Raw genomic sequence first — 23,945 nt, forward strand, 5'->3', positions numbered from 1 at the left:
GCACTCCTTTAAAGCAGTGTTCATACATAGTAGAGTTTATGCAGAGTGGCCTGAAATCTGCATCCAAATCTACGTGTGTTATGTATGTGGCCCCAAGTGATAGACTATGTTAGATTACGTGTTGCAGGTTGCGTCGTTTTAGAAGTACCATATAGAGAGTGTTGTCTAAGAGGTTTCCGATAGCTGCCCGATATAGATGTTACAAGAAATCGGAAGGCTTTTACTTTGATGGACTCAAATAGCAGATGTTACATTTGTGATCTGCAAAGAGATTTACGTGGTTCAAGAGCGAGGGGATAGAAATGGAGATTATTGCAGCGGAGTAAATTACCAGCAGACGTTAGTGATTGTATCATCAGAGGCGTGATGTGAAACAGCTGCCGCAAAACTACAACTCCCAGCATGCCCTGACAGCTGAAGGCAGTCAGGGAACACTATAGTGATGGTGAAAATTACACTAATCTAAAATCCAGACTGTAGCCACAGCTTTCACTCATTGCATTGCAGAGGGAATGATGTGGCTATACATAGTACTGTACCTAACATAGTATTGTTGTAGAGGGATTTCAGTGCAAAAATTACACATCAAGTATGAAATGTATGAGTTTCCCCTTACCACCAGTTCCACATTAGCTATGTTTTGTGTGCAGTATTGGTCGCCTCTGCTACATCCTGTTCTCCAGTCATTGATGGACATTGATCAACAAATAGGATGTGCATTCACTTTCCTTAGCTGCATTACAGCTAAGGAAAGGGAATGCGGTAGAATTGCAGCCCACAAGTGGTCACAAGCAGGAATCCATCTTGGGTCATGGTCATGGCTTCTTGTGGGTCGCAATGTAACCTTATTTATTTCTATTAGTGGTTATGCAGTATCCTGTGAGCTGTGTGACAGCCATAGTTGCAGTATGGCCCTAGCCTTGCTATTGAGTGGCCTCAACATATATATATATATATATATATATATATATATATATATATATATATATATAAAAGTTTTACCGCTGCTACTTCAACAATCCTTGCCTGAAATGATGATAGGTGTTCACTGCACCAGAATAGGAATGCACAAGACCTCACCCGTGGGCAACTAGGTGTTGTAGTATGGATAATAGAAAGCGTATTTCAGCAATCCAATAAAATTCTGTATTTATTGTAGAAAATTCATGTAAAAAATCATGTAAAAAAGACGTGTTTAGCATTGCAAGGGAACTTGCGTTTTTGTATGTAACGATTTTTTACATGAATTTTCTACAATAATTACCGGATGTTATTGGATTCCTGGAATATGCTTTCTTTTATCTGTATATGCACTGGCCTGGGTTGCAGCCATAGTTGCCGTATGGCCCTAGCCTTAGCCTTGCAATTAAGTGGTCTTTAGAAAATACGCTGTAGAAGGACAAAGAACACAATCCAGGCAGAGCAACATGGTGATTTACGGCTGTGTGACCAAAGACGATGTAGCCCTAGCCTAATCCTAACTTTTGGGTTGCCACCAACAACCTAGTAAGGTTTAATATTGTACGACTTTATATTGGTGGAAGCAAGGCTTACGGGGGCAAGGCAGGTAACCATGGCCGTGCCCTTGCACAAAATAAGTTTTATTTACACGTTACTGTGTCTGTAGGGAAGACATAGGTCTGGAATATCCCCCTTACATTCACCTATGCATCTGAGAGCCAGAAAAGTGACGCCATGGCAGTACGGAGAGCCCAGGTGCAGCACTAGTGACCTGCAGTTCACAGACTGAAACATACTAGTGCACACTCTGGCCGGGGAGTGAGTCACACACATTGCTGGCAGCATATACCGGTGAGATCACAGCTCATTTCCTCCTGGTCTCGACCAAGGAATCACTTTTTTTTGTCAATTGTTCAGCTGTGAACATTAATTCCAGGGAAATCCCTCGTACTTTCCCTCGCTTGGTCCAGAACAACAGCGGCCGCACTCTTACTAACATTAATAGACGCTCTACAGGCTGCTAGTCGCGACCAACCTCTGCTATCTCTTCTGTTACATTATAGGGCTCAATTATGATGCCCTCCAGATGCTCGATAGCGGGAATGGATGTGAATTATTGTGTTTCTTACATCGTAGCCTGGATACTGATAGTCAATATGGGATATGTTCAGGGTGGTCTGCAGATATTGCACAATACAAAAGAATTACAATCTCTAATGTCTATGTATCTGTAATGTATTGCTACCAGCAGACTGTATCCCCAGTGTTGACTTTACCATTTACATATAATCTGAACAATATGGAATCTCTTCTGCTGTTCTACTGGTTAATTAATACCATACGGCAGCCATATTGTAATCAGCTATTATAACATCCAGCCAAGGAATAGGGATGATATCCTATGTGTTGCATAGATCGCATAGGGGTGACCCTTTATAGGAGACCCCCCATAAACCATATATTGTATTAGCATAAGGTACACGGGCACCTTTTTGGGAGTTGAAAAATGGGACATGACAGGTGAAATATAGTGTTACAAGCCCATCATTCAAATGGATGTTCAATCACTAATGCTTCTCCACTAATGCTATCCAAAATGTCAATATACCCTATTAGGCATATGGACAGGTGATGTCATTGGGATACAGCCCCATTTGAAGTGGATAGAGAAGGGGTTGTAATATGGACACAGATATAAGTCCAACCCTGCACCACTGCCATGGGGGATGATGGGGGATGCAGCATGAATGTACCTGGACATATATACCAGACATATGCCAAAGTATTGCCATAGACCAGGGGTGTTAAACTCAGGCCCTCCAGCTGTTGCAAAACTACAATTCCCATCATGCCTGGACAGCCAAAGTCAAGCTTTTGCTTTCCAGGCATGATGGGAATTGTAGTTTTCCAACAGCTGGAGGGCTGCGAGTTTGACACCTGTGTCATATATGTCAGCCATTGATATCGCTTTTTAAGGGACGGACCACTCAATAGGATCCCATATAGTGTAAAAAAGTCAGCACCATCTACCCTGGGACAATGAGAGGCCCAGTGCCTACATTTTGGGTTTGTGTCAGTAGGCCTATTGGCTTATATGCCAAAACCATTCACCAAAGGCCATTTTAACAAAACCATAGACCGCAGTGGCTCTACCTAGATAGATAGTATTTATGGAAGACACGTATAATGCATGATGGTTTGTGAGGCAAAGAAAGGGAGAAATACGTCTCTATGGAACTATTAAACGATATCCTGCCATAATTATACAGCCTATTGGGCTTCATGTATAAAATGGTGGACAAGGAACTGAGGTGTTTCCCATGGCAACCAATCAGATTACAGCTTTTCTATTTCAGGTTTGGAAATGTATGAAGCGATCTGATTGGCTGCTCTGATCAGCTGCGCATGCTGATTCAGCCACTGTTATAAAATGGACGCCCTCTCTGGGACATCACTAGTTTCTAAGTAACTAATATACATTATTATTAGAATGAAGTCTCATAATGGCTCCATGATACAGACATAAGTTTATTCTTTGACTGCAGAATAGGGAAGGTTTCTATAAGCAGTAATCATAAATGGCTGCAATAGGCCTCACAGGAGATATATACATAGTCATTGGTCAATATGGCCGCCTTTATGGCACCTGCAGTGATTGACTCATCAGTGAAAGACAAGGATGAACAACATAGTGTATCATGGTAAATTTGTCAGTAATACTTGGTTCACATCTATAATCTGTGCTAGGACACTGATGTATATGAAATATGGTATATATGATGTATATGTATATGGTAAACTGCAAACTGCAGTGTCACCATAGGGTTCAATAGACTGAATATAGTTCCTTTGTGACTATGCTTGGCCCTTTTAATATGGCGCCATTAGAGATTAGCGCAACTGGAGCATGCTTGAATACGATCATTCGGGAATTGAACACTGGTGGCTGAAGAAGTTGGATGCAGCTTTAGGCAGTCCGGAAAAACATGGATACAGCCATAGACATGTCACTTTTTTGAGCGGAGAGCGACGGCAGCGGAGGAGTGCGCTCTCCCATAGACAAGCTATGGCACACTGAGACAGGCAGGAAGTTCCGCTGCGAAATTCTGCCTGATTTACTCAGTGTGAACATACCCTCAACCTGCAATGTAGTGCAGAATATAGATGTGAACAAGGCCTACGGAGTTGGGGGGGCTGTAATGGCGGCCATATAGGGTCATATAGGGCCATATAGGGTGTCACCCAACTTTCTCAGTACCAGAACCAGCTGAATAGATTTTTTGTCAGACAGGGAAGGTTACCTTAGTAATATGGCGTCTGATGAAATGTGTCCGATCTATACGTAATCCGAAACATTATGACTTAAAATCCTTCCATATCTCTATGCTTAAAACCAGAGGAACATAGACTACAATAGGTGACATAGGGCTGTAATACGCCATGTCCATGGGCCCCTATTTTTGGAAAAAAAATTCTTTATTCAGGGCAGTGATGAGGGATTGCAAAACCACATTTCCCATGATGCCTGACCAGCCAAAGCTAAAACTTTGGCTATCCAGGCATGATGGGAAATATAGTTTTGCAACAGCTGGAGGGATGAAGGCTCCTGATCCCTTATTTAGGGGAAAGACATTTTGCCCGCAAATATATTCAGCTTGTGATATATTGTTTTAACATGTCGATTTATTAGGACCAAGTCGAGAAGTCACCACAAAGTCACATTCCCAGTCAGCGAGCCAAGTGCACAGACATCCTGTCCAAGTGCTCGGCAGGCCACGCTCCACGTCAAGAGTGCAAAAAGTGGAAGCCGTGTTTGCAGTTATACATATAAATACCCATGTGCACGCTTATTAAAGCCATATAAGCGCCCCGCATATGAGGATAAGCGAGCTGTATAATGCAGCCGTCTCTCACAGAGTGTAGTGCCCTCCCAGTCGCAGATGTTGTGTATTAAATCCATATGTCATAGGAAATATTTCCATTTTGTCGAATATCCGCACAAGTCACAAGAACGGCTTCTATTTTCCTTTTTTCCTCAGCGTTTCATACTATAAAGAGGGAAAATTTCACCCATAAGAGCATGCCGATTCAGCCCAGTAATGTTCTTTATGAGATTAAAAATGAGGTGAAGCTAACATATTACAAGGTCCATATTTTGAGTCATAGGCAGTAGTTTGGTATAAAAGATGGCGATCTAGGCCATCTAGGTCTTCTGACTATCATACAGTCATGAGCGTTGTGTAAGTTTCCGTTCCATAATATATTGTGCATGGGATCTTTTTCATCTCTCATGGTTGCTGAGACTTCTCTGCTCTAGAGGGTCCCTTTAAACCTCTCTAATGACCGTTCAGGATGATCCCATTAGGGCATATTCAGGGGACGGACGTTCACACTGTATAAACGTGACATGTCTTGACTTGGAATCCACGTCGGGAGTCTACAGCTGCTGCAAAATCTGTTTCAAGTCTGGTTGGGCGGAAAAAGGTTGTCTGAAGCCATACTACAGAATCCACTCCAAACTTTATAAATTTTAATGCAGAGCTGTTATCGATTTTCCATTGGAGATATTGGTGCCATTGAATGCCTGTAGATCAGAGGCGGTCGTATGTTCACACTGAGCAAAACAGGTGGAGGAGAGCTCCGCCGCGGAATTCTGCCTGCCCCAGTGCCAGGGTATATGCACACTGAGTAAATGTTGCGGATAACTTTGTGCGGAAACCGCCGCTCGTCCCCGCGCGCTCCCGCTTGGCACTCTGAATGTCCCATAGACTCCATTCTATGGTCAGGCGGATTCCGCTGTCTGCCCAAAGAATTGACTGGTAAATTCTTTGAGTGGAGAGTGGTGGGATCGGAGGTGCGTGAGCCATCCCATAGAGACACTGAAGCAGGCTGTTTTGCTTACTGTGAACATGTTTTCACACAGGCAAAACCCTGGGTTTAAAACGCTCCAATATCTGTGTAAACATGCAGTGTCACTCTAAAAAAAAAAAAACACTCTTATTGACTACAATAGGACAATGGGCACTATATAAACATGAAGTGACAACTCACTTCTCTTCATGTGGTAACGCTCTGGAGCTCCCATTCAAATGAATGAGAGCCTCAGGGCATTTCAGATGGCATTAATATTTGGTAAGTCTGTATTAGAAGTTTTTCCACAAAAAAAGGGTTGATCTATCTAAGATAGGTGATTAATATGCAACCACCCTGGGGGTCTCACCTCTGGGACCCTCAGAAATCCTAAGAACAATAGTTGCTGAGTGGCCATACTTAGCCATTGCTTCATTCACACTCTGGGACTTCTCGTGATTGGTGGGGCATCCTGTATTCAGACCTATGCCGTGAACTTTTAATCCTGGGATTATCTCTTTAGAAACGGGTTTCGAGTTCTAGTCTTGTAGTTAATAAAATACTCCAAAATTGGACAATTTTACTGCTGTCTGGGAGAGAGTTAAAGGGCCAAAACTTTTTTTCTTTCAGATTAACTGGTGTCAGAAAGTTATATAGATTTGTACTTTACTGTAAAAATCTCCAGTCTTCTAGTACTTATCAGCTGCTGTATGTCCTGCAGGAAGTGGTGTAGTCTTTCCAGTCTGACACAGTGCCCTCTGCTGCCACCTCTGTCCGTGTCAGGAACTGTCCAGAGCAGTAGAGGTGTCAGAGAGAACTGTGTCAGACTGGAAAGACTCTAGCACTTCCTGCAGGACATACAGCAGCTGATAAGAACTGGAAGACTAGAGATTTTTAAATAGAAGTAAATTACAAATCTCTGGCACATCCTGACACCAGCTGATTTGAAAGATTTTTTTTCTTGCTGGTGTACCCCTTTAAAAGGACAATTCTTTTATTCCTAGATGTTTGTTTTCTTATCTTAATTTATTCATGTAGTTCTTTTTCTTGGCAAGTTTCCCTTTATTTATCTGCCATCTATTAGTATAAGAGTTAATTATGGATGGAGTCATTACTATGCGGGTGCCTCCCCTCTCCTGCGGCACTACATCTATACACGGCAGGTATTAGCCTCACAGCGGCCATGCCTAACGTCAGCTTGTCACACAGCGAGAACGTATTGATGCAAAATGAGAAAATTCTGGTTTTGTAAATGACAATATATTGCCTGAATTACTTTCCTGTTCTGCCTGGACTCCATGGAGAATATACAGAGGTCAGAGGGCATCAGTGATAGGATAGCTGTATAGTGTGAGGAGGAAACCCTGAGATAAGAGGCTGTATTCCAGACTTGTCAGAGGTGTAAGGATATAGGGATTGAGGGAAAACAGGCCTGAATCTTGGTGAGAGTTGAGGTGTGATACGATGGAGATAAGATATCAAGTGTCAGGGGATCATAAAGGTCAGGATGAAGAGTATGGTGGCACGGAGGGGTGCGGTGGGTGGATAAGGTTTGCTATAATGTTTGAATGGGCTGCAGTACTGTGTCTGGTAGACAATAAGGGCACCTTCACACAGCGATCAGTGGGGGAACTCATTCATCTAATATTGATGGCCTATTCTTCTAGGTAACCCTTTTAACACGTAGTAAGTTGTCTGTTTTCCCGCCGTATATAGTGACAGTCTGACTACAGGGACACCAATGATCTGCCAAATAGAGGAGCCACTGTGGTGCCCATCTAAGTCCCTGTGGAGTTGTATTGATGTTCCCTGCATGAGGTTACAGGGAAAAATACTGCATATACCCGGTTTCCTCTATCGGCAGGGTCTCCTACTAATCATAATGCTATGGCATAACCATACAACACCTACACCTACGTAAAAAAGCATTGCATGCCCATTATACTGCTGTATTCTGACTCTTCATGTATAGTGATCGCATATTTATGATATTATTTTCTTTGCAGGGACCACCTGGTCCACCGGGACTTCCTGGACCACCTGGGAAAAGAGGCCCAAGAGTAAGTACAGCAATGATCATAGTTTAATCCAATGACGCACCGATGACCCTAAGCTCATCTATGGCTGGGTTCACATTGAGTTTTTGCAGAAAAACGAAGTCAAACACGGTTTTGTGTTCGGTTAAAATTAAATTTTAAAAAAGGATCCATTTTGAAGCATTTTTTTTAAATAATGCACTTCAATGGAAAAATGCATTCTAATGTATGGCATATAACTGCATCCATTTTCTCATCATTTTTGGACTGCAAAAACACAGTGTGAACCCAGCCTAAGAAAGTGTCGGCAATGCTGTGATTGGTTCCTAGGGAACTCGTGCATTTGTTTTAATCGGTCCGTGTATGCGGGTTCGGACCTCAATCGATCGCTAGAATGAGGCTAGAAAAGTGCACACATTCTCTCACAGCTCTGCTACAAGATCATGATGGACTCCCAATGTCAGTGTATGAGGCCATCCAGTCAAGAAAGAAATACTCTCTCCCCACTTGTTCTAGTGGCCGCTGAATACACAGATGCCCGACCAAGATATCTATGATGTCAACAACATTTTTTTCTAATTGACAGGTACACTTTAAAATGGTCATTTGGTTTCAGGACTTGACAGAGTGTCCAGTATGAATCTATATAATGTGGTCATATGAGCCATACTGGGAGCCACATAGCATAGTGATCTCGACAACAATTCTATACACTGAAACGGGTTAAGTAAATACGGCAAATCCTGACATGGCAGTGTAAAATGGGATGTCATCTAACATTTACATACAGCAAGACACAAGTGCCATTGTACTGCGTAAATCGAATGGCTCGCCTATCGGCAGGCCAGAATGGTGGGGGCCCTCGATCTTAAGATATCACATCACACATTAATATCACTGAATGAATATTCATAAGGAGGCAATGGATGGGTGGGACGGATTGGTGCACTGATGAGGGCTGTAGTGCCACCCCTTGTGCACCCAAACACCTGATTTGCATATTAAAGGAGAGGTTTTCTATGGGGAGATGCTGCTGCTCTGGACAGTTCCTGTCACAGACAGAGGTGGCAGCAGAGAGCACTGCGTCAGACTGGAAAGAATACACCACTTCCTGCAGGACATACAGCAGCTGATAATTACTGGAAGACTTTTTAAATAGAAATAAATTACAAATCTATATGACTTTCTGACACCAGTTGATTTCAAATATATATTTTTTTGCCGGAGTTCCCCTTTAATAAAACAAAGGCTGAGGATGAAGGTACAAAAATTGCCTCCATTCCCAGTGTCCTGTGCTCTATGGGAACATAATAACAGCAGGAACAGTCTTCTAACCTTTTGTTAGCTTCCCATTTAAGCCACGCCCCTGCCATTCCAGCCACACCTCCTTGCCACTTAAGCCACAGATAGTGATTAAAACACATTATAAATTAATTATATTCTAAAGTTGTGATAAATCACAAAGGTCCTTTAAACCATTTCATAGCCTGGGTGTTTTATCTTCTGAGACTAAATGAGCTCCTCCCCCTTGACTCCTGCAGGGATTACAATCATTTCTAGTGCCACACAATGGCTCATGCTATAACTGGCTCATCTCCAATAGAAAAAATAACAGCTTTTACAGGCTGGAGACATTTACTAGAATAGACATGGCGGTCATGCTTGGTTCCCGGTCCGGTCTACGGATCCACCGCTATAAAGGTTACACCAAAGATTAACAAAGGAGTATTAAGCATCAGTGATTTAGGACGTCTTGTTTAGTTTGGCAAGTCTGGATAAAGTTCTGAAGTGATGTTTTAGGTTGCTTGATGGTGCCTACTACATGTCGTAATTCATTCACACAATGAGGGGCATTTATAAGCGGTAAACATGTGGGTGCCGCCATTGCATTATTTCCCGGGCAGGTTGGTGAGTAAATCAGCCATATGACGGGTTGCCATTGGCAATCTCACTGTTTTTCCTTTTCATAAATGTCCCCCATTGTCTCCTGAGCCGGGTCATAGACTAAACTTCTCTGTCGTAGTGTAAATGAAAATACTACACCGCCACACAGTGCAAGAACTATTTCACACATGTGTGCAGGATTCCTGCAGCTTGTAGCTGTGTGATATGTCCATGGTAACCGGCGCTCAGTACCGGGCTCACAGTTCAGCCCTCAGCTCGCCAGCTTGGATGAGTTTGGGGTTGGACAGTTTTCTCATTGTTCACATCCAGAGTTTTATTCCCTAAACTGTAGTGCAAACATATTATAGAGGGGGGTGGAGGGTGTAACCATGCCGTGCCTGTAGTTTTATTATATGGAAAGATGATATAGTGTGCGCAGATGTACAAAGGGAAGAAGTTAAACATATTTATATTCATCCGTATGATTCTGGAACCCTAAGGGGTTATTGGAAATGTATAGCGCCAGCTATGAGATCTATAGGATGGTATATATTATGCATCCATATAAACCCATACTGCCTGTGTTGTTATATGTCTTTGCTGTCAGACAAGGAATTAAACGGGTACTCCAGCAAAAAAAAATTCTTTCAACTGGTGAGAAACAGTGCTCAGAGTATTCTTTCCAGTCTGACACAATGCTCTCTGCTGCCCCCTCTGTCCATGTCAGGAACTGTCCAGAGCAGGAAAGGTTTTCTAAGGCGATTTGCTGCTGCTCTGGACGGTTCCTGACATGGACAGAGGTGGCAGAAGAGAGCACTGTGTCAGACTGGAAAGAATACATCACTTCCTGCAGGACATACAGCAGCTGATAAGTACTTGAGGACTGGAGATTTTTAAATTCAAATACTATATAAGTATAGGAAGTAGTACAGTATTTGTATTTAAAAATCTCCATGTCAGGCTAGAGAGACAAGGACAAGACAGTGAACCCTGAAACTTGCCCCAACCAATGTCCCTGCCTAATTGCCACGGGTGACCCTAAACGGTCGCGGACAACCACGGAAACTGTCCCTACACTGAGTAGGTGAACACACAAAACGTAGAGAGACAAACAAAACACAATGGAGGATAGTCAGCTAGCCGAGTCAAAACCTAACGGACAACGCTGTACAAAATCAGAAAGAGAGCGGATAGTCAGATGTCAAGCAAGAGGTCAGAACACGGGCAGAGCAATAGCAAGGGGATTAGGACAGGGAACGCTGGGAAAGGAGCAGGGGAGCTGGGACTAGTAACAACTAATAGCCAGCAGGGAAGTGAGGACAGACCTAGCAGTGCAGTAACCCTTGCACTGCCAGACATCAGGCAAGGCAGGTGTGGCTGAAAAGTAAAACACAATTCAGACACAATTCATTCAGTGCAAACACAGAGAGAAACTCAGCGCTTCCTTAGCCGCCCGCCACAGACCGAGGAGTGCAAAGTCACATTCCTAACACTCTAGTATGAGAAGACTTAATATTTTTAAATAGAAGTAAATTACTAATCTATATAACCTTATGAAACCAGTTGATTTGAAAATATATATATATATTTTCGCTGGAGTACGATTTTAAGGATCAGTGCAGGATAAGTAATGTAATGTTGTGTGTTTTGTAGTGATTTATTCCCCATTTACATTGAGTGTTTTTAACTGTTTAGTGCATGTTATTACCTCAGTATTATCAGTCTGGTGTTGCTGGCTTTGATGACACAAGAAAAAATATCTTATTTTCTATTTTTTTAGGGTCCTCCTGGCCCTCACGGAAATCCTGGCCCACCTGGACATCCTGGACCTAAGGTCGGTATTTGTATCACAAGCTTTAGGGTACAAACCCACTTGACGTATTTGCTGCGTGAATCAGTCTTAAAAATAAGCAGGCAAAACGCAGGTTGGCTTTATACAATTGTTCTGCGTTAAAATACGCAATTGCGTATTTTTGAAGCGTGAAGCTACATGCGTTTTTCGCACAGGTTGTTAACAACTGATGCTTTGCTAACAACAAGCTTCACGCTTCAAAAATACGCAATTGCGTATTTTAACCCAGAACAATTGTATAAAGCCAACCTGCGTTTTGCCTGTTTTTTTTTAAGACTGATTCACGCAGCAAATACGTCAAGTGGGTTTGTACCCTTAAGCCACATATATTACCTCTGCATGGGACTCCTGATGGCTGGAGAACATCGATACAGCCCTAGGGCTGTCTTGAAAACATGGATACAGCCTATGGTTGTATCCATGTTTCCCAGGCAGTCCTCAGGCTGCATCCATCTTGTCCAGGCAGCGGGATTCAAATGGTGATAATTCGGGTTTTTGCAAATTGCCATAAAGTACCTATTGCACTAATCGATTATCGGTTGGACCTGGCCTATTACTGGCCAGTAATCGTTTTGTGTAATAGGACATGTTAAAAGGCCTCGATCAGCCAATTTGTGGTATGTCAACATCTTGAAAGAGCATGATTTGTGCAGTGGCGGTCTGCTGCGTGTGTAAAAGCACAGGCAGCGAGTGGAGAACGAGGGGGAAGTGAGCTCTGAGCTGACAGGTGGGCGCTCACTTCCCCTGCATTATCGTGTTGTGTAATATGGCCTTAAATCGATTATTACAGTCACATTAAAGCAAATGACACCAGTATTCTACAAACTGGTATAAGGATCATGGTCATAGCACAGCCAAGCAGCACTGCTCCACATAGATAGCTGCCCCTATGGCCCATCTTGTTTGTTCCCCTATTTATAACCAACAATGTTCTCCTAAAAATACAAGTGACAAGTGTGCCCCTGTTTGTTTTTTGGTTGACAAATGGTGGCGACTCCAGGAATGTGCATTTGTTTTACATCTGCAGAGCCAAGCTTCTTTGATCCTAGATACAAGGACAGGACATAGACATCAGGTTGGCTGTTCTCACTCTGGTCTGATATACTAGGGACAATATTCACAGCAAATCTGCTAAGAAATTTGCTGCTTCATTCACTGTATATGGGACTGTGCAGGATAGCCAGTGCTTCTCTATCTTATAAAGTTTCATAGTAAGGTAATGGAGTGGTGGACGCTGTCAATTCAGGAACAAGGGAGCACTGTGATCATGTGATCAATGGAGGTCCCCGCAGTCAGACCCCAGCCTATCCTGTGTATAAGTGCTAAGTATAAATATCAGCATCACCACCTTATCTAACAGATAACAGGCTTCTGTACATGATTCTTTGGCTCTTAAGGTCCCCATACACCTTTTACATTTGTCAACTTAACCCATATGGGTTTGGCTTTTCGATCCTGAACAACCACCAACAGATGATGTCGGTGGTGGTAGGGGCCAGGCATGATTGAGAATGAGGGGTGACCCCTTTGTTTAAGGAGAGATAAGCCGCTGAGAGAGCTCTTTGGCTCTGGCCCATATAAAAAACACAGGAACCCTCACCCATGCCAAATGTTCCTTTGTATGAGGAGGACGAGCGGCAGGTAGGAGAGATTACTGATGGCCGGATGATCAGATATAGAAAGTGTATGGGGACCGTTAGTCTTCAGGCTGCTCTGTAACAGTTGTACAGCATCACCCACTAACAAGGGAAGCCCCCAGCCTGTGTATAGCACCATCTAGTGGAAACCTCTAGCTTCAATGCAATAACTCCATTGATCAAGAATGTGCCTGGCAGCATAATGATCCTGTCAGATAGCGGGTGCCAGATCTGGGGCTCTATGTGTAACATTTTCCTCTTCACAGTGTCCATATAGTATTCCCACTCATCCCCAGTCTTCACAATGTACTTTTCCTGCAGCCAAGTTGAGGTTATAAATTATTGGTGCAGACATAACTTGTCTGTTTCAGGAAGGGATCAGTGTGATAAAGCAGGGCTGACGGCCAGATTTCTGTGTATCTACCAACTATAATGCGCAGTAGGAACTCTATACGCTTCTATGAGAAAGGAGCTCGCCATACCGAGAGTCAGGTGCTCAGTCATTTCATGTACTGATAACCGAGTCACTATTGCCACAAGGAAATGAGTCCATAAGGATGAAAGGAATCGTAAACTGGCCTATAGCACAAACGGCCAACGTGATATGTAGGATTGATGGCTTCTTGTCCATTTGTTTGTGTTATGGTTACAAAGTGCCCCTCCATTCCTTTTACTGTTTGGTTTCCTTTTTGTACTTTTGTCCTATAGATTGATATCAATAGGGGCTGTGAATGCTGGGCCCAGGGGGGAGAGCTTGATTCATACCACCTCAGTGTTCTATCCATACACTTGAAGTCTTATTCATGCCCGTTCCCTCTTATATTTACATCCCCGGGTCTGATTCATGCTCCCTCATCCCTATATTTACACCATATTGAGTCATATTCAAGCTCCTTAACCTTATATCCACACTTCCCTTAGCTTGATTTGCACCCCCTCAGTCTTATATTCACCTGGGAGCCTGATTCACACCTCCTTAGTCACATATTAACCCGGAAGCCTGATTCACACCCCCTCAGTCTCATATTCACCCGCGAGCCTGATTCACACCCCCTCAGTCTTCACCCCAGAGCCATAGTCACACCCCCTGAACCTTATTCACATCCCCATAGCCTCATGTTCACAGCTCCCCTGAGCCTAATTCATGCCCCACAGCCTCATATTCATACCCCCTGAGCCTAACTCACTCCCCCTCAGCCTTATATTAACACACCTGAGCTTGTCCTGAGTCCCTATAGCCCCATATTTGCACCCCTAGTCTGGTTCTTGCTCTCATAACACCCCTTTAGCCTCGCATTCACACCTCTTTTCGAAGTGATGGCCACACCCTATTCTGACTATTCAGAAAAAAAAGTGCACATAGTAAACTAAATAAAAAAAATCCCTATATCCTGGCAGCAGGGGAGCATATAGTAACAGAATAAAATCAGCTTTGGTATCAGACACCAAAGGCTACAAAATACTGTAAAACTGACTTAATGTGTAATATACCTTTAAGAGGGTTCCTCAAGTCAGTGACTAAAATAATGAAAGAACAGTGTACCAAAATCAGCGTGCTGTAGTGCTTGTAAACTAAATAGAGCAGGGTTAAAAGTAAGCAAACAGGAGGATTGGGGTTTTAAAGTATTGGGAAGGTGCCAGCCAGCCGTGCTACGATATCAACAGCCGTCAAGGAGATTACCCGTCGGAGCTTGGCAGCGCCCACTGACATTCATTCACAGATAGAGCGCATCTGTGTCAGATCACCCGCCGGCCTCCCTCCGCTCACACACATCCAAGAAAAGCTAATTACCGAGCTCGGGAGAATTTATGGGAAGCTGGAAAGATTATAGGCACGTACCTGCTGAAAGTGGAGCCCTCCAAGCCCACAACAGCTTGGGTTATCATTCGGATGTGTTACAGACCTACCACCGTGCCGGTGCATGGCAGCCAGCAAGGAAGGGGCAACCACCACCAGGGTCTGGCCGTCAACCCTCTAATATAAAGAGAAAATCGACCAATTTTTCTGTTCCCATGAATCTCTGGAGTCAGATTTAGTGAACAGATGTGATGCTGGGCGTCTGTGTCAGTATTCACAGTACATCCAGTATATCTTACTCATCAGCAGTCACACAAGAAGAGTATGCAGAAAGCTGTGGATTAGTGGGGGAACTGTATATGTAGAGCTATGATGGCTGCACAGGCCGACCAGTCTATATGAACAGTATTATGAGGTTATTATGAAAGGTGCCATCTATCTCCTTGCCCTAATAAATATATATGGTGGTCATGGGGGTCTGGAGCTGTGGACTGTAAATAACTGATGGCTAAATAACTGATCTCTTGCCAGTACTCCCAATTCACAGCATTCCTGTGTTCTTTATGGGGAGGGAGGGTGTAAAATCTCTCTGGCTGCGGCTTATCCTTCCCAGAACAAAGGGATTGGGCGGATATTTTCCATCACTGCCATATAGATGGTCATTAGGGAAAGCCCCGTACACCTTATACCCCAGGTATGGTCAACAAAAGTATAAGGTATATGGGGACCTTAAAGGAGTTATCCAGGGCTTTTAAAAATATGGCCACTTTCTTCCAGAAACAGCATCACTCTGGTCCTCAGTTTTGGTGTGGTTTTGCAGCTCAGTTGTATTGAAGTGGATGGAGCTGATTTGTAATACTACACACGACCTTATGGCAGAGGTGGTGCTGTTTTGTCTGAAACTAGCAGTTTTTTTGTGTGTTATTTTTTAATCCTTGGATAACCCCTTCAATACAAAAGGACCCTTTTAACCATGAAAAATGTAAAAAAAAAAAAAATGATACCTGTGATCTTTGTCAACGATTGTATTACCTATAAACAGAATATGATTAAAAGTTTTGCTAATCCAGGCTCCAGGCATGATGGGAATTGTAGTTTTGTAACAGCTGGAGGGCCAAGAGTTTGCCCCCCTCCTGCTCTAAGGCTTGGGTGCAGTATAAATATATTGAAGAGTGTGTGTGATCATAGAGCTAGAGAGTGGATGACGTGACGTCATTCCAATACAGAAATCCCTTTTTCTTTCTATTTTTGTTCAGCGTCTATTTATTCTTTTTTTCCCCAGGGTCAGAAGGGTGATCCTGGCCTCTCGCCAGGAAAAGCCATGAATGGATTAAAGGTATTCTTATCAAGTTATCTCTCTTCTCTGTAATCAGAACCTTGGCAAGCACTCATAGGAAGTGATGCCATGTCCTGCTGATGCCAAGAATACGTTGCCTTTTATTATATATATATATATATATATATATATATATATATATATATATATATATATATACACACATATTAGAAATTGGACCATTCCAATAATGCCATTTCAGATTATCAGGAGACTACAAACTGCTGCAATACAGACTGTAGTCTTTCCACAGACTGGATCCGGACCAGTTGCCATTACTTATTGTATATTTTTGTTCCGTGTAGACCCCAGTATAGTATGGCGAGCTGCATTGTTTCTGCAGTTTTACAGGCGGAATGGTCCAGCGCCATGCAGAGTATAGTCCCGCGTCCTCCTTCAGCTTGATATCTCCTAATTTCTATGAAATGACATATTATTCTCTTTTGCATTCTCCCGAGTTACGGCTCATTTATTTCATTTGCCAAATTCCTTCTCGGAATAAATAATAGGAGTGAGACATGTGTTTTGCGCCTTAGACAATGGCAATGTTCTGCCACCAGCTTCCTGTGGGATGTGTAAATCTCTTCTGTATTAGTCCCAGTCCCATCATGTATTACACAAGAAGGCTGTCATTAATAACTAACATATCTTTACCAGGATCACAGCCACTCGCTCTGCCCAGCACTCGCCTCATTTCCTCTCATTTATGTACTTATTGTTTTCCTTCTCTTAGGGAGACCCTGGATTGGCCGGTCTGACGGGTGTTCCTGGGCCCCTGGGTCGGAAAGTAAGTTGGTTTTTCTCTGTAAATGACAATGATATGATCTTCGAGATTCTGTATGTGTGCTGTATGTATGGTCGCCCAGGTTCACTATGTTTTGGCCAAAATTTGGCTTCAGAAACACCAGAAGTAGGCTACATTTTCAGGACCATATATGATGTCTGCAATTGTCCGCAATCCGCAAAAAAAGGAATGTATAAAGCGTTCGTATTGTATCTGCAATCCGCATTATTGTGGATCAGCAAAGCAGGGGAAGATGATAGTTAAATGAATGGGAATGGTTTAAAATTATTACTCATCCATGTTTTTTTTTTACAGATTTGCGGTTATTGCAGATTTTTCATCTATATGTGTGCTTCCATTGACTCCTATGGGACAGTCTGTGCCACAATTACAATACTTACTAGAGCTTGTCAGTAATTTTTGCAGATTGCGGATCTGTAAATATATGGACAGTGGGAACATCCCAATTGGAATCATTTGGCCCTACATTTGTACATAATTGCAGATCTGCAAATACAGGACGTGTGTGAATGTAGACTTAAACTATACAGTCTACAGATGTGCCAGATTCATCAGTCCGTATGAGCTACTGTGATAAATCTGGTGCGTTTGAAGTCTGATCGTCCAGTTTTTAAATTAGACCGTGTTGGTTGCATTGGCTAATTGAATACATCTTAATCTTTCATCTCACATTAAAGAAAAGCTGTCGGGATGGCCAACCCTCTAATGTGTTTGGTGGGGGCATCCTGAGTATTTCCTGACAGATAGGATTGAGCATATTGAATTCCAACTGCCTGATCGTTTTGGTCCTGTAGATACGCTGCCCCCAGTGTTTAGCCCACCTGTGCTTTATTTCCTCAGGGGAGGAGCTTGTCTCATAACAGCTGAACAGGCTTTTCCAGCTTTCCAATACTCACATTAGACAATTCACCAAAGCTATAGTTACTGATCACACCTCTGCCCTACATAACAGACATTTATATAAGGTTCTTGCCTACAGTGAGACACCTATTCTAGTTCAGTCTGCCTTCACATTAGAGCATCATATCCATGTCATTACTAGTGGGAGGTAAGGATGGATTATATTAGTTTGGTACGATCAAGACTCTCAATTTACAATGACAACTTGCTTAGCATATAGCAGCGATGATAACTTTAGCCATAGATGTTTGCAGTGTCAGACTAGAAAGCTACCCAACCTCTCTGCAGATATGTTCTGTGCTAGGTACGGTTTGTATATGACAGTGTTCCCCAGTCTGTGGCATTCCTAAGTGTTCCGAACCCCCTTTCATGATTAGAACAAGCCAGGAGAAGCATGTGGCTGTGCACTTCACTACCTGGCTTGCAGTGTACTTAGTCCCATTCCTGTAAATTCTCATATAATCAAAGGTCGAGACGACTTTCAGCTTTCGTTGCCTCTCACCACTGGCTGGTTTCTGTACCCGGCATCTCCAGTACATGTATTGAGTGTCAGTTTTCCCATAATCCCCTGTATATCTGTGTTATTTGGGTAAAAGAAGACCCTGTCATCCTGTGTATTTATTACATATAGATTGTTCTTTGGCTGACAGACGGGAGGGAATTTTTTACTCATTGGGGATGCTGTTTTTGGCCGGAGCAGCAGAACATAGTGAACACATGGTGACTTCTAATAGTATTTTATATGGAAGTTTATGTCATGCAAGAAAGAAATCCATACAAGATTTCATATAGGAGCTCGTAGGGGGAAACCATTTCCTTATAATAAATGTGTTGGAAATCCTGGTAGAAGTGGAGCTGGCAGAGAGGGGCGAGTACACTAGGACGGTCCAGGTCAGGTGTAATGGGCTGTAGATGAGCCCAGCGGCCGGCTCTTGTGGAGGGGATGACGTCTGCTATGGATGTATATGCTCTGTACGTGTTCCTGGGAAGCCTTCTGTGTGGTCAGACATAGGCGTTCTGCTTATCAGTGTCTACTTCTGCTTCTCCTTATCTATACCAGTCTTTCTACTGCAATGGAATATCCTTCTCATGCGTCACAGTATGGCAGTTGTCCTCCCTTTTAGCGGTATTGTTCCTATACTGATGTTGAGTTTCTAACATAGCTTCATATATATTTGAAAAATTCTAAGCATTTACCGACTTGGCCGGAGCAGACGCTACATCCCTGTATCAACTACTTCTTACTAGGCAGCTCAAAAACAAGTTGCCATATATTCAGCCCTCCCCAACAATCTCAGGTTTCAGTTGTCGGGTTCACTCTGATCAGCTGATCGCCAGAGGGTCCAGGACTATATGCCTATATGACTATATGCAAAGCAAAATTTCGCCACATAGTGCTAGCTTAAAGAAGGAGAATATGGTGCTGTATGGCTGCACAGGGTCATGTCAGTGCTGGGACTATGAATATTGAGCTATGTCTCATTCTCTCCATCTTAGGAGGCATGACCACAGCCGGGCTGTTTGCCAGTAGTACCCACATAAGACTTTCTCCATTACCTACATAGATAATCACAAGCCATCACATACTCCTCTTTGCTGTGCCGTAACATAGTGCTGGTAAAAGTGCACCAAACTTGATGATTTATACAGTATATTGCTATAGATGGTATATGGTGGGAGAAGGAGTTATAGATGCATTAGGTTTGCATGATGCTATGTGAGCAGAAATATAAAAAGTATGCAGAGTGCAGATTGTCTGGAGGTTTATAGCTTGCAGGTACACAGCCCAGGCGTCCACAGGCTTTCACTTTCTCTCACTCTCCTGCACAGGACACATGGTATGCCCAACCTCACTTCCTCTTGTTAATCTGAGGCTGTTACTTGAGACAGATGTCCCCTAGCAATAGGCAGTGAACAGCAGATTACAGGAAAGGGAGACACCTAGTGGTCAGGACCTTATAGCTGTTTTTCTGGTGGAGAGAAGTCATTTTTGGTAAATGAAGTGATTTACAGAAATGTCAGGAATCATATCGGCTATCAGATGAAAATGATTTAGTGTTTGTGTGTCTAAATCTCACAATATCGATGTAAGGTTGTGGTAGCAGACACTACAACACCCAAGGTGCCATGTCAGTCAAGAACGCTGAACTTGCATATTTATTTCCTTGTTACGGAGAAAAGTTTTTCCCTGTAGACTTTATAACTTTTCATGAATCCTCATTGACTCCTTATGTGACGTTGCTTCCTTCTAGGGACAGAAGGGTTATCCCGGACCCCAAGGACATCCTGGTGAACCGGTAAGGAGAGCGCCCCCTGTAGTAAATAACACAATGCAGCAAATAGTAAGCTATATAGTATAGGTTACTATGGATGGATACGAGGTTTTATAGAGACTTTGCAGGCTCGGGGATCATGTCATTTTCCTAGTATACCTCGCCCAGGTCATGTAGAAGTGGCTTTCTTGTATTGTACAGTGTGCTTCCTAATCCCGTCTCGTAAGGATCTTTTACTATGAGGGGCCGCAGTCTTAGAGCCGCTGCTTCCCTCACAGGAATCCATCTCTCCAGTCTCTGGAGTGCTCTGAAAATGACAGCCAGGAATACTTTACAGAATTATATAGAATAAACGTGTGTTTTCTAACTTGACGTTAGTGGAAATCGCCAGCGCTCAGTGTTATGCCTAATCCGTCCATTAACCCTTACCCCCCTGGCCAGTGACAGGCTTCTTGCGCACACTGTAACCCTCTTGTTCCCCACGCTCCCCCCCCCCCCCCCCCCTTCCTTCATGTTTGGATAAGTTCGGCTGCGCAGGGATGGAAATGAATAGTAGGGTTGTTTCAAGAGAGGCCATTGACTCTTTAAAGCATCTTGGCAGAGAGCGAAGGCCCCAAACCGTTCCATGTGTTATAGATAAAGATTTAGCTGACACCTTAAAGAAACTCATCTCATTTCAGTGTTTGGTTAGAGGGTAAGGATAGCTGATTTTAGGACCTGCGAAGGGTTAAAGGGTCATTTTAATCATCAATGAGAATTCATGAAATCGCCTTTCATTTCTCTTACAGGGAGAACGTGGACCAGAAGGAAGTCCAGGGGCCAAAGGTTATCCTGGCAGGCAGGTGCAGTAAATCTTACCATGCTGTGAGCAGGTTATCTCTGCAGGGTACTGGGTCATAGTTACCTGGACAGCCACTTCTGGATAGGGACCCATTTACGGAGAGAATCTAATATACACTATGAATCTGGGGCATTAGATTAACAAATGCAGTCTGCTGCTCTCTGTTATCTGCCACTCCAGTGCACCATGAAGGCACCATGATCCCTATTTTATCTTCTCCAGAAACCTTTTTGGTGTTTTTCTCGAGATTTTTCTTTTTATAGTGTAAATTACTATAGACGTTTTTCTCTGGCATTTTATCACCTAGGGTTTTTTTTTTTTTTTATTAAATTTTTTAAAATTCTTTTATCATTTGATTCTAGTATTTTTATTCAAATACGGAGTGTTTTTAAGACAAAAATGGCCTTGGCTGATTTAGGCATTTTTATCACCATTTTTAGGGACAATGCCTAGCTTGAGTCCAGTAGTCACTAGTGTGAGTCCAGTAGTGTAGTCACTAATGTGAGCCCAGCAATCACTAGTGTGCGTCCAGTAGTGTAGTCACTAGTGTGAGCCCAGCAATCACTAGTGTGCGTCCAGTAGTGTAGTCACTAGTGTGAGCCCAGCAATCACTAGTGTGCGTCCAGTAGTCACTATTGTGAGTCCAATAGTACTAGTGTGAGTCTAGTAGTATAGTCACTAGTGTGTGTCCAGCAATCCCTAGTGTAGAGTCCAGTAGTCACTAGTGTCAGTCCACTAGTCACTAATTTGAGCCAAGAAGTCACTAGTGTGAGCCTAGTAGTCACTAGTGTGAGCCTAGTAGTCACTAGTGTGAGTCCAGTAGTCACTAGTGTGAGTCCAGTAGTCACTAGTGTGTGTCCAGTAGTCACTAGTGTGTGTCCAGTAGTCACTAGTGTGTGTCCAGTAGTCACTAGTGTGTGTCCAGTAGTCACTAGTGTGAGTCCAGTAGTCACTAGTGTGAGTCCAGTAGTCACTAGTGTGTGTCCTGCAATTATTAGTCTGTGTCCAGCAATCATTAGTGTGAGTCCAGTAGTCACTAGTGTGAGTCCAGTAGTCACTAGTGTGAGTCCAGTAGTCACTAGTGTGTGTCCTGCAATTATTAGTCTGTGTCCAGCAATCATTAGTGTGAGTCCAGTAGTCACTAGTGTGAGTCCAGTAGTCACTAGTGTGAGTCCAGTAGTCACTAGTGTGAGTCCAGCCTACACAATAGCAAAATTGTTGTTGATTTTAAGTAAAAGTTTAAAGTGAGAGTCCCCTCCGTGTAACCGCTTCAGTGCAGTGTGATTTTATGTGGGTTATGATGGATTGTTGAAATGTGGCTGCATTCTTACTGAAACAAGGCCCCCCCGTCCACAGGTTGCGTATTGTATTGAGGTCTTGTTGTGATGAAGTGAAGGGACTGAGCACACAACCACAACCTGAGATAGGTGCAGCTCTGTTTTTGGAAGAAACCTGCCATTTTTTCTTGAGTCTTGACAACCCCTTTAAATATGGCTATAAAGGTAGGGTGTCAATGTACGTGAAGCCTAGGTTAGTCATGGCAACTAATCAGATTTAAGATATCATTTTCCAAAGGCCTTTTTAAAAAATGAAAGCTGGAATCTGATTGGTTGCTATGTGGGGACTCCGCTGGACAAGGTCTCATACCTCTTCCCATGAAGTCTATTGCTGCATTCACATAAACACAATGCAGATTTCTATCGGTACCCATATTATGGGATTGGAGGCCATCGGCCGAAACGTGTCCTCTTTCATGCACCTGCTTGAATCACTTTATTAAAAGAAGCTTAATCCTATTTGTGAGTGCCGGGATTTATCTACCATATTATGGGATTGACATCCAGCATTACTAGCACATACATCTGGTGCTTGCATGTATTAGGCTGTGTCCACATCACATCCTTCAAACCAAAAATAAAGTGCCCTAAAGGTAGGTAATCTGGATGGTTCAAATACCAAAACAATTTTATAAGGGCCAAAAGCCCAGATCACATCCAGTAAACCTACCACTAAGTAAAACGTAACTTTTAATAACTTTCAAATAGAAATAATAAGTATAAAGTTGTGCTCATTAAAATCACAGAGCTTCCATAACCTTCTACAGTGAATCAACCTATATCTGTATAGTCATAGTAGCTGCAGACTACTGACTACCTCGTAGTATAATACTATCTAACTGGCAGGGGCGTAGCTAATGTCTCCTGGGCCCTGGTGCGAGAGGCCAACTTGGGCCCCCCCCCCCTCCTTTCACGACCAAGTGATGCTATTGTTGTGTGTATATATATATATATATATATATATATATATATATATATATATACACACACAGTGGTGCCTTGGATTATGAGCATAATTCGTTCCAGGACCGTGCTTGTAATCCAAATCCACTCTTAAACCAAAGCAAATTTTCCTATAAGAAATCATGTAAATGCAGACAATTGGTTCCGCACCCCAAATATATTTATTATTCTGTACTGTACAGTAATGGAGAGGATGGGAAACACAAGGGCTGACAGAGACTGCAGGGAGCATGAAGGAATGAGCAGTACAGATGTGGGCACATACATGCAGCACTCTCTGTCCGGGGAGAGAGGGGTTACAGCTATGGAGAGATTACCCCCCCCCCCCCCACAGTCCTGTCCCCTGATGTAAGCCCCAGCCTGAAGGGGATCTGCTATGATTTGGAAGGTGTTTAGAGTACAGTGCTGTAGACCCCGCTATGCAGGCCATGCCCCTTCTCCACTCGCGCTCCCACCCAATACAGGAAGTTCT

At 43.1% G+C, this 23,945-nt stretch overlaps 1 protein-coding gene across 1 annotated transcript in view; it reads left to right on the forward strand.

The window, feature by feature from the left end:
- COL27A1 (collagen type XXVII alpha 1 chain) overlaps window positions 1-23,945 on the forward strand; it is a 225,796-nt gene that overhangs the window by 33,622 nt on the left and 168,229 nt on the right. Inside the window, exons 4-9 of the mRNA XM_069943643.1 lie at window positions 7,818-7,871; window positions 11,512-11,565; window positions 16,301-16,354; window positions 17,088-17,141; window positions 20,312-20,356; window positions 21,121-21,174. Of these exons, the coding sequence (XP_069799744.1) occupies window positions 7,818-7,871; window positions 11,512-11,565; window positions 16,301-16,354; window positions 17,088-17,141; window positions 20,312-20,356; window positions 21,121-21,174 (315 nt within the window). The remainder of the gene's footprint in view (window positions 1-7,817; window positions 7,872-11,511; window positions 11,566-16,300; window positions 16,355-17,087; window positions 17,142-20,311; window positions 20,357-21,120; window positions 21,175-23,945) is intronic.

Source organism: Dendropsophus ebraccatus, chromosome 10, assembly GCF_027789765.1.
Source record: "Dendropsophus ebraccatus isolate aDenEbr1 chromosome 10, aDenEbr1.pat, whole genome shotgun sequence".
Taxonomy (NCBI): domain Eukaryota; kingdom Metazoa; phylum Chordata; class Amphibia; order Anura; family Hylidae; genus Dendropsophus; species Dendropsophus ebraccatus.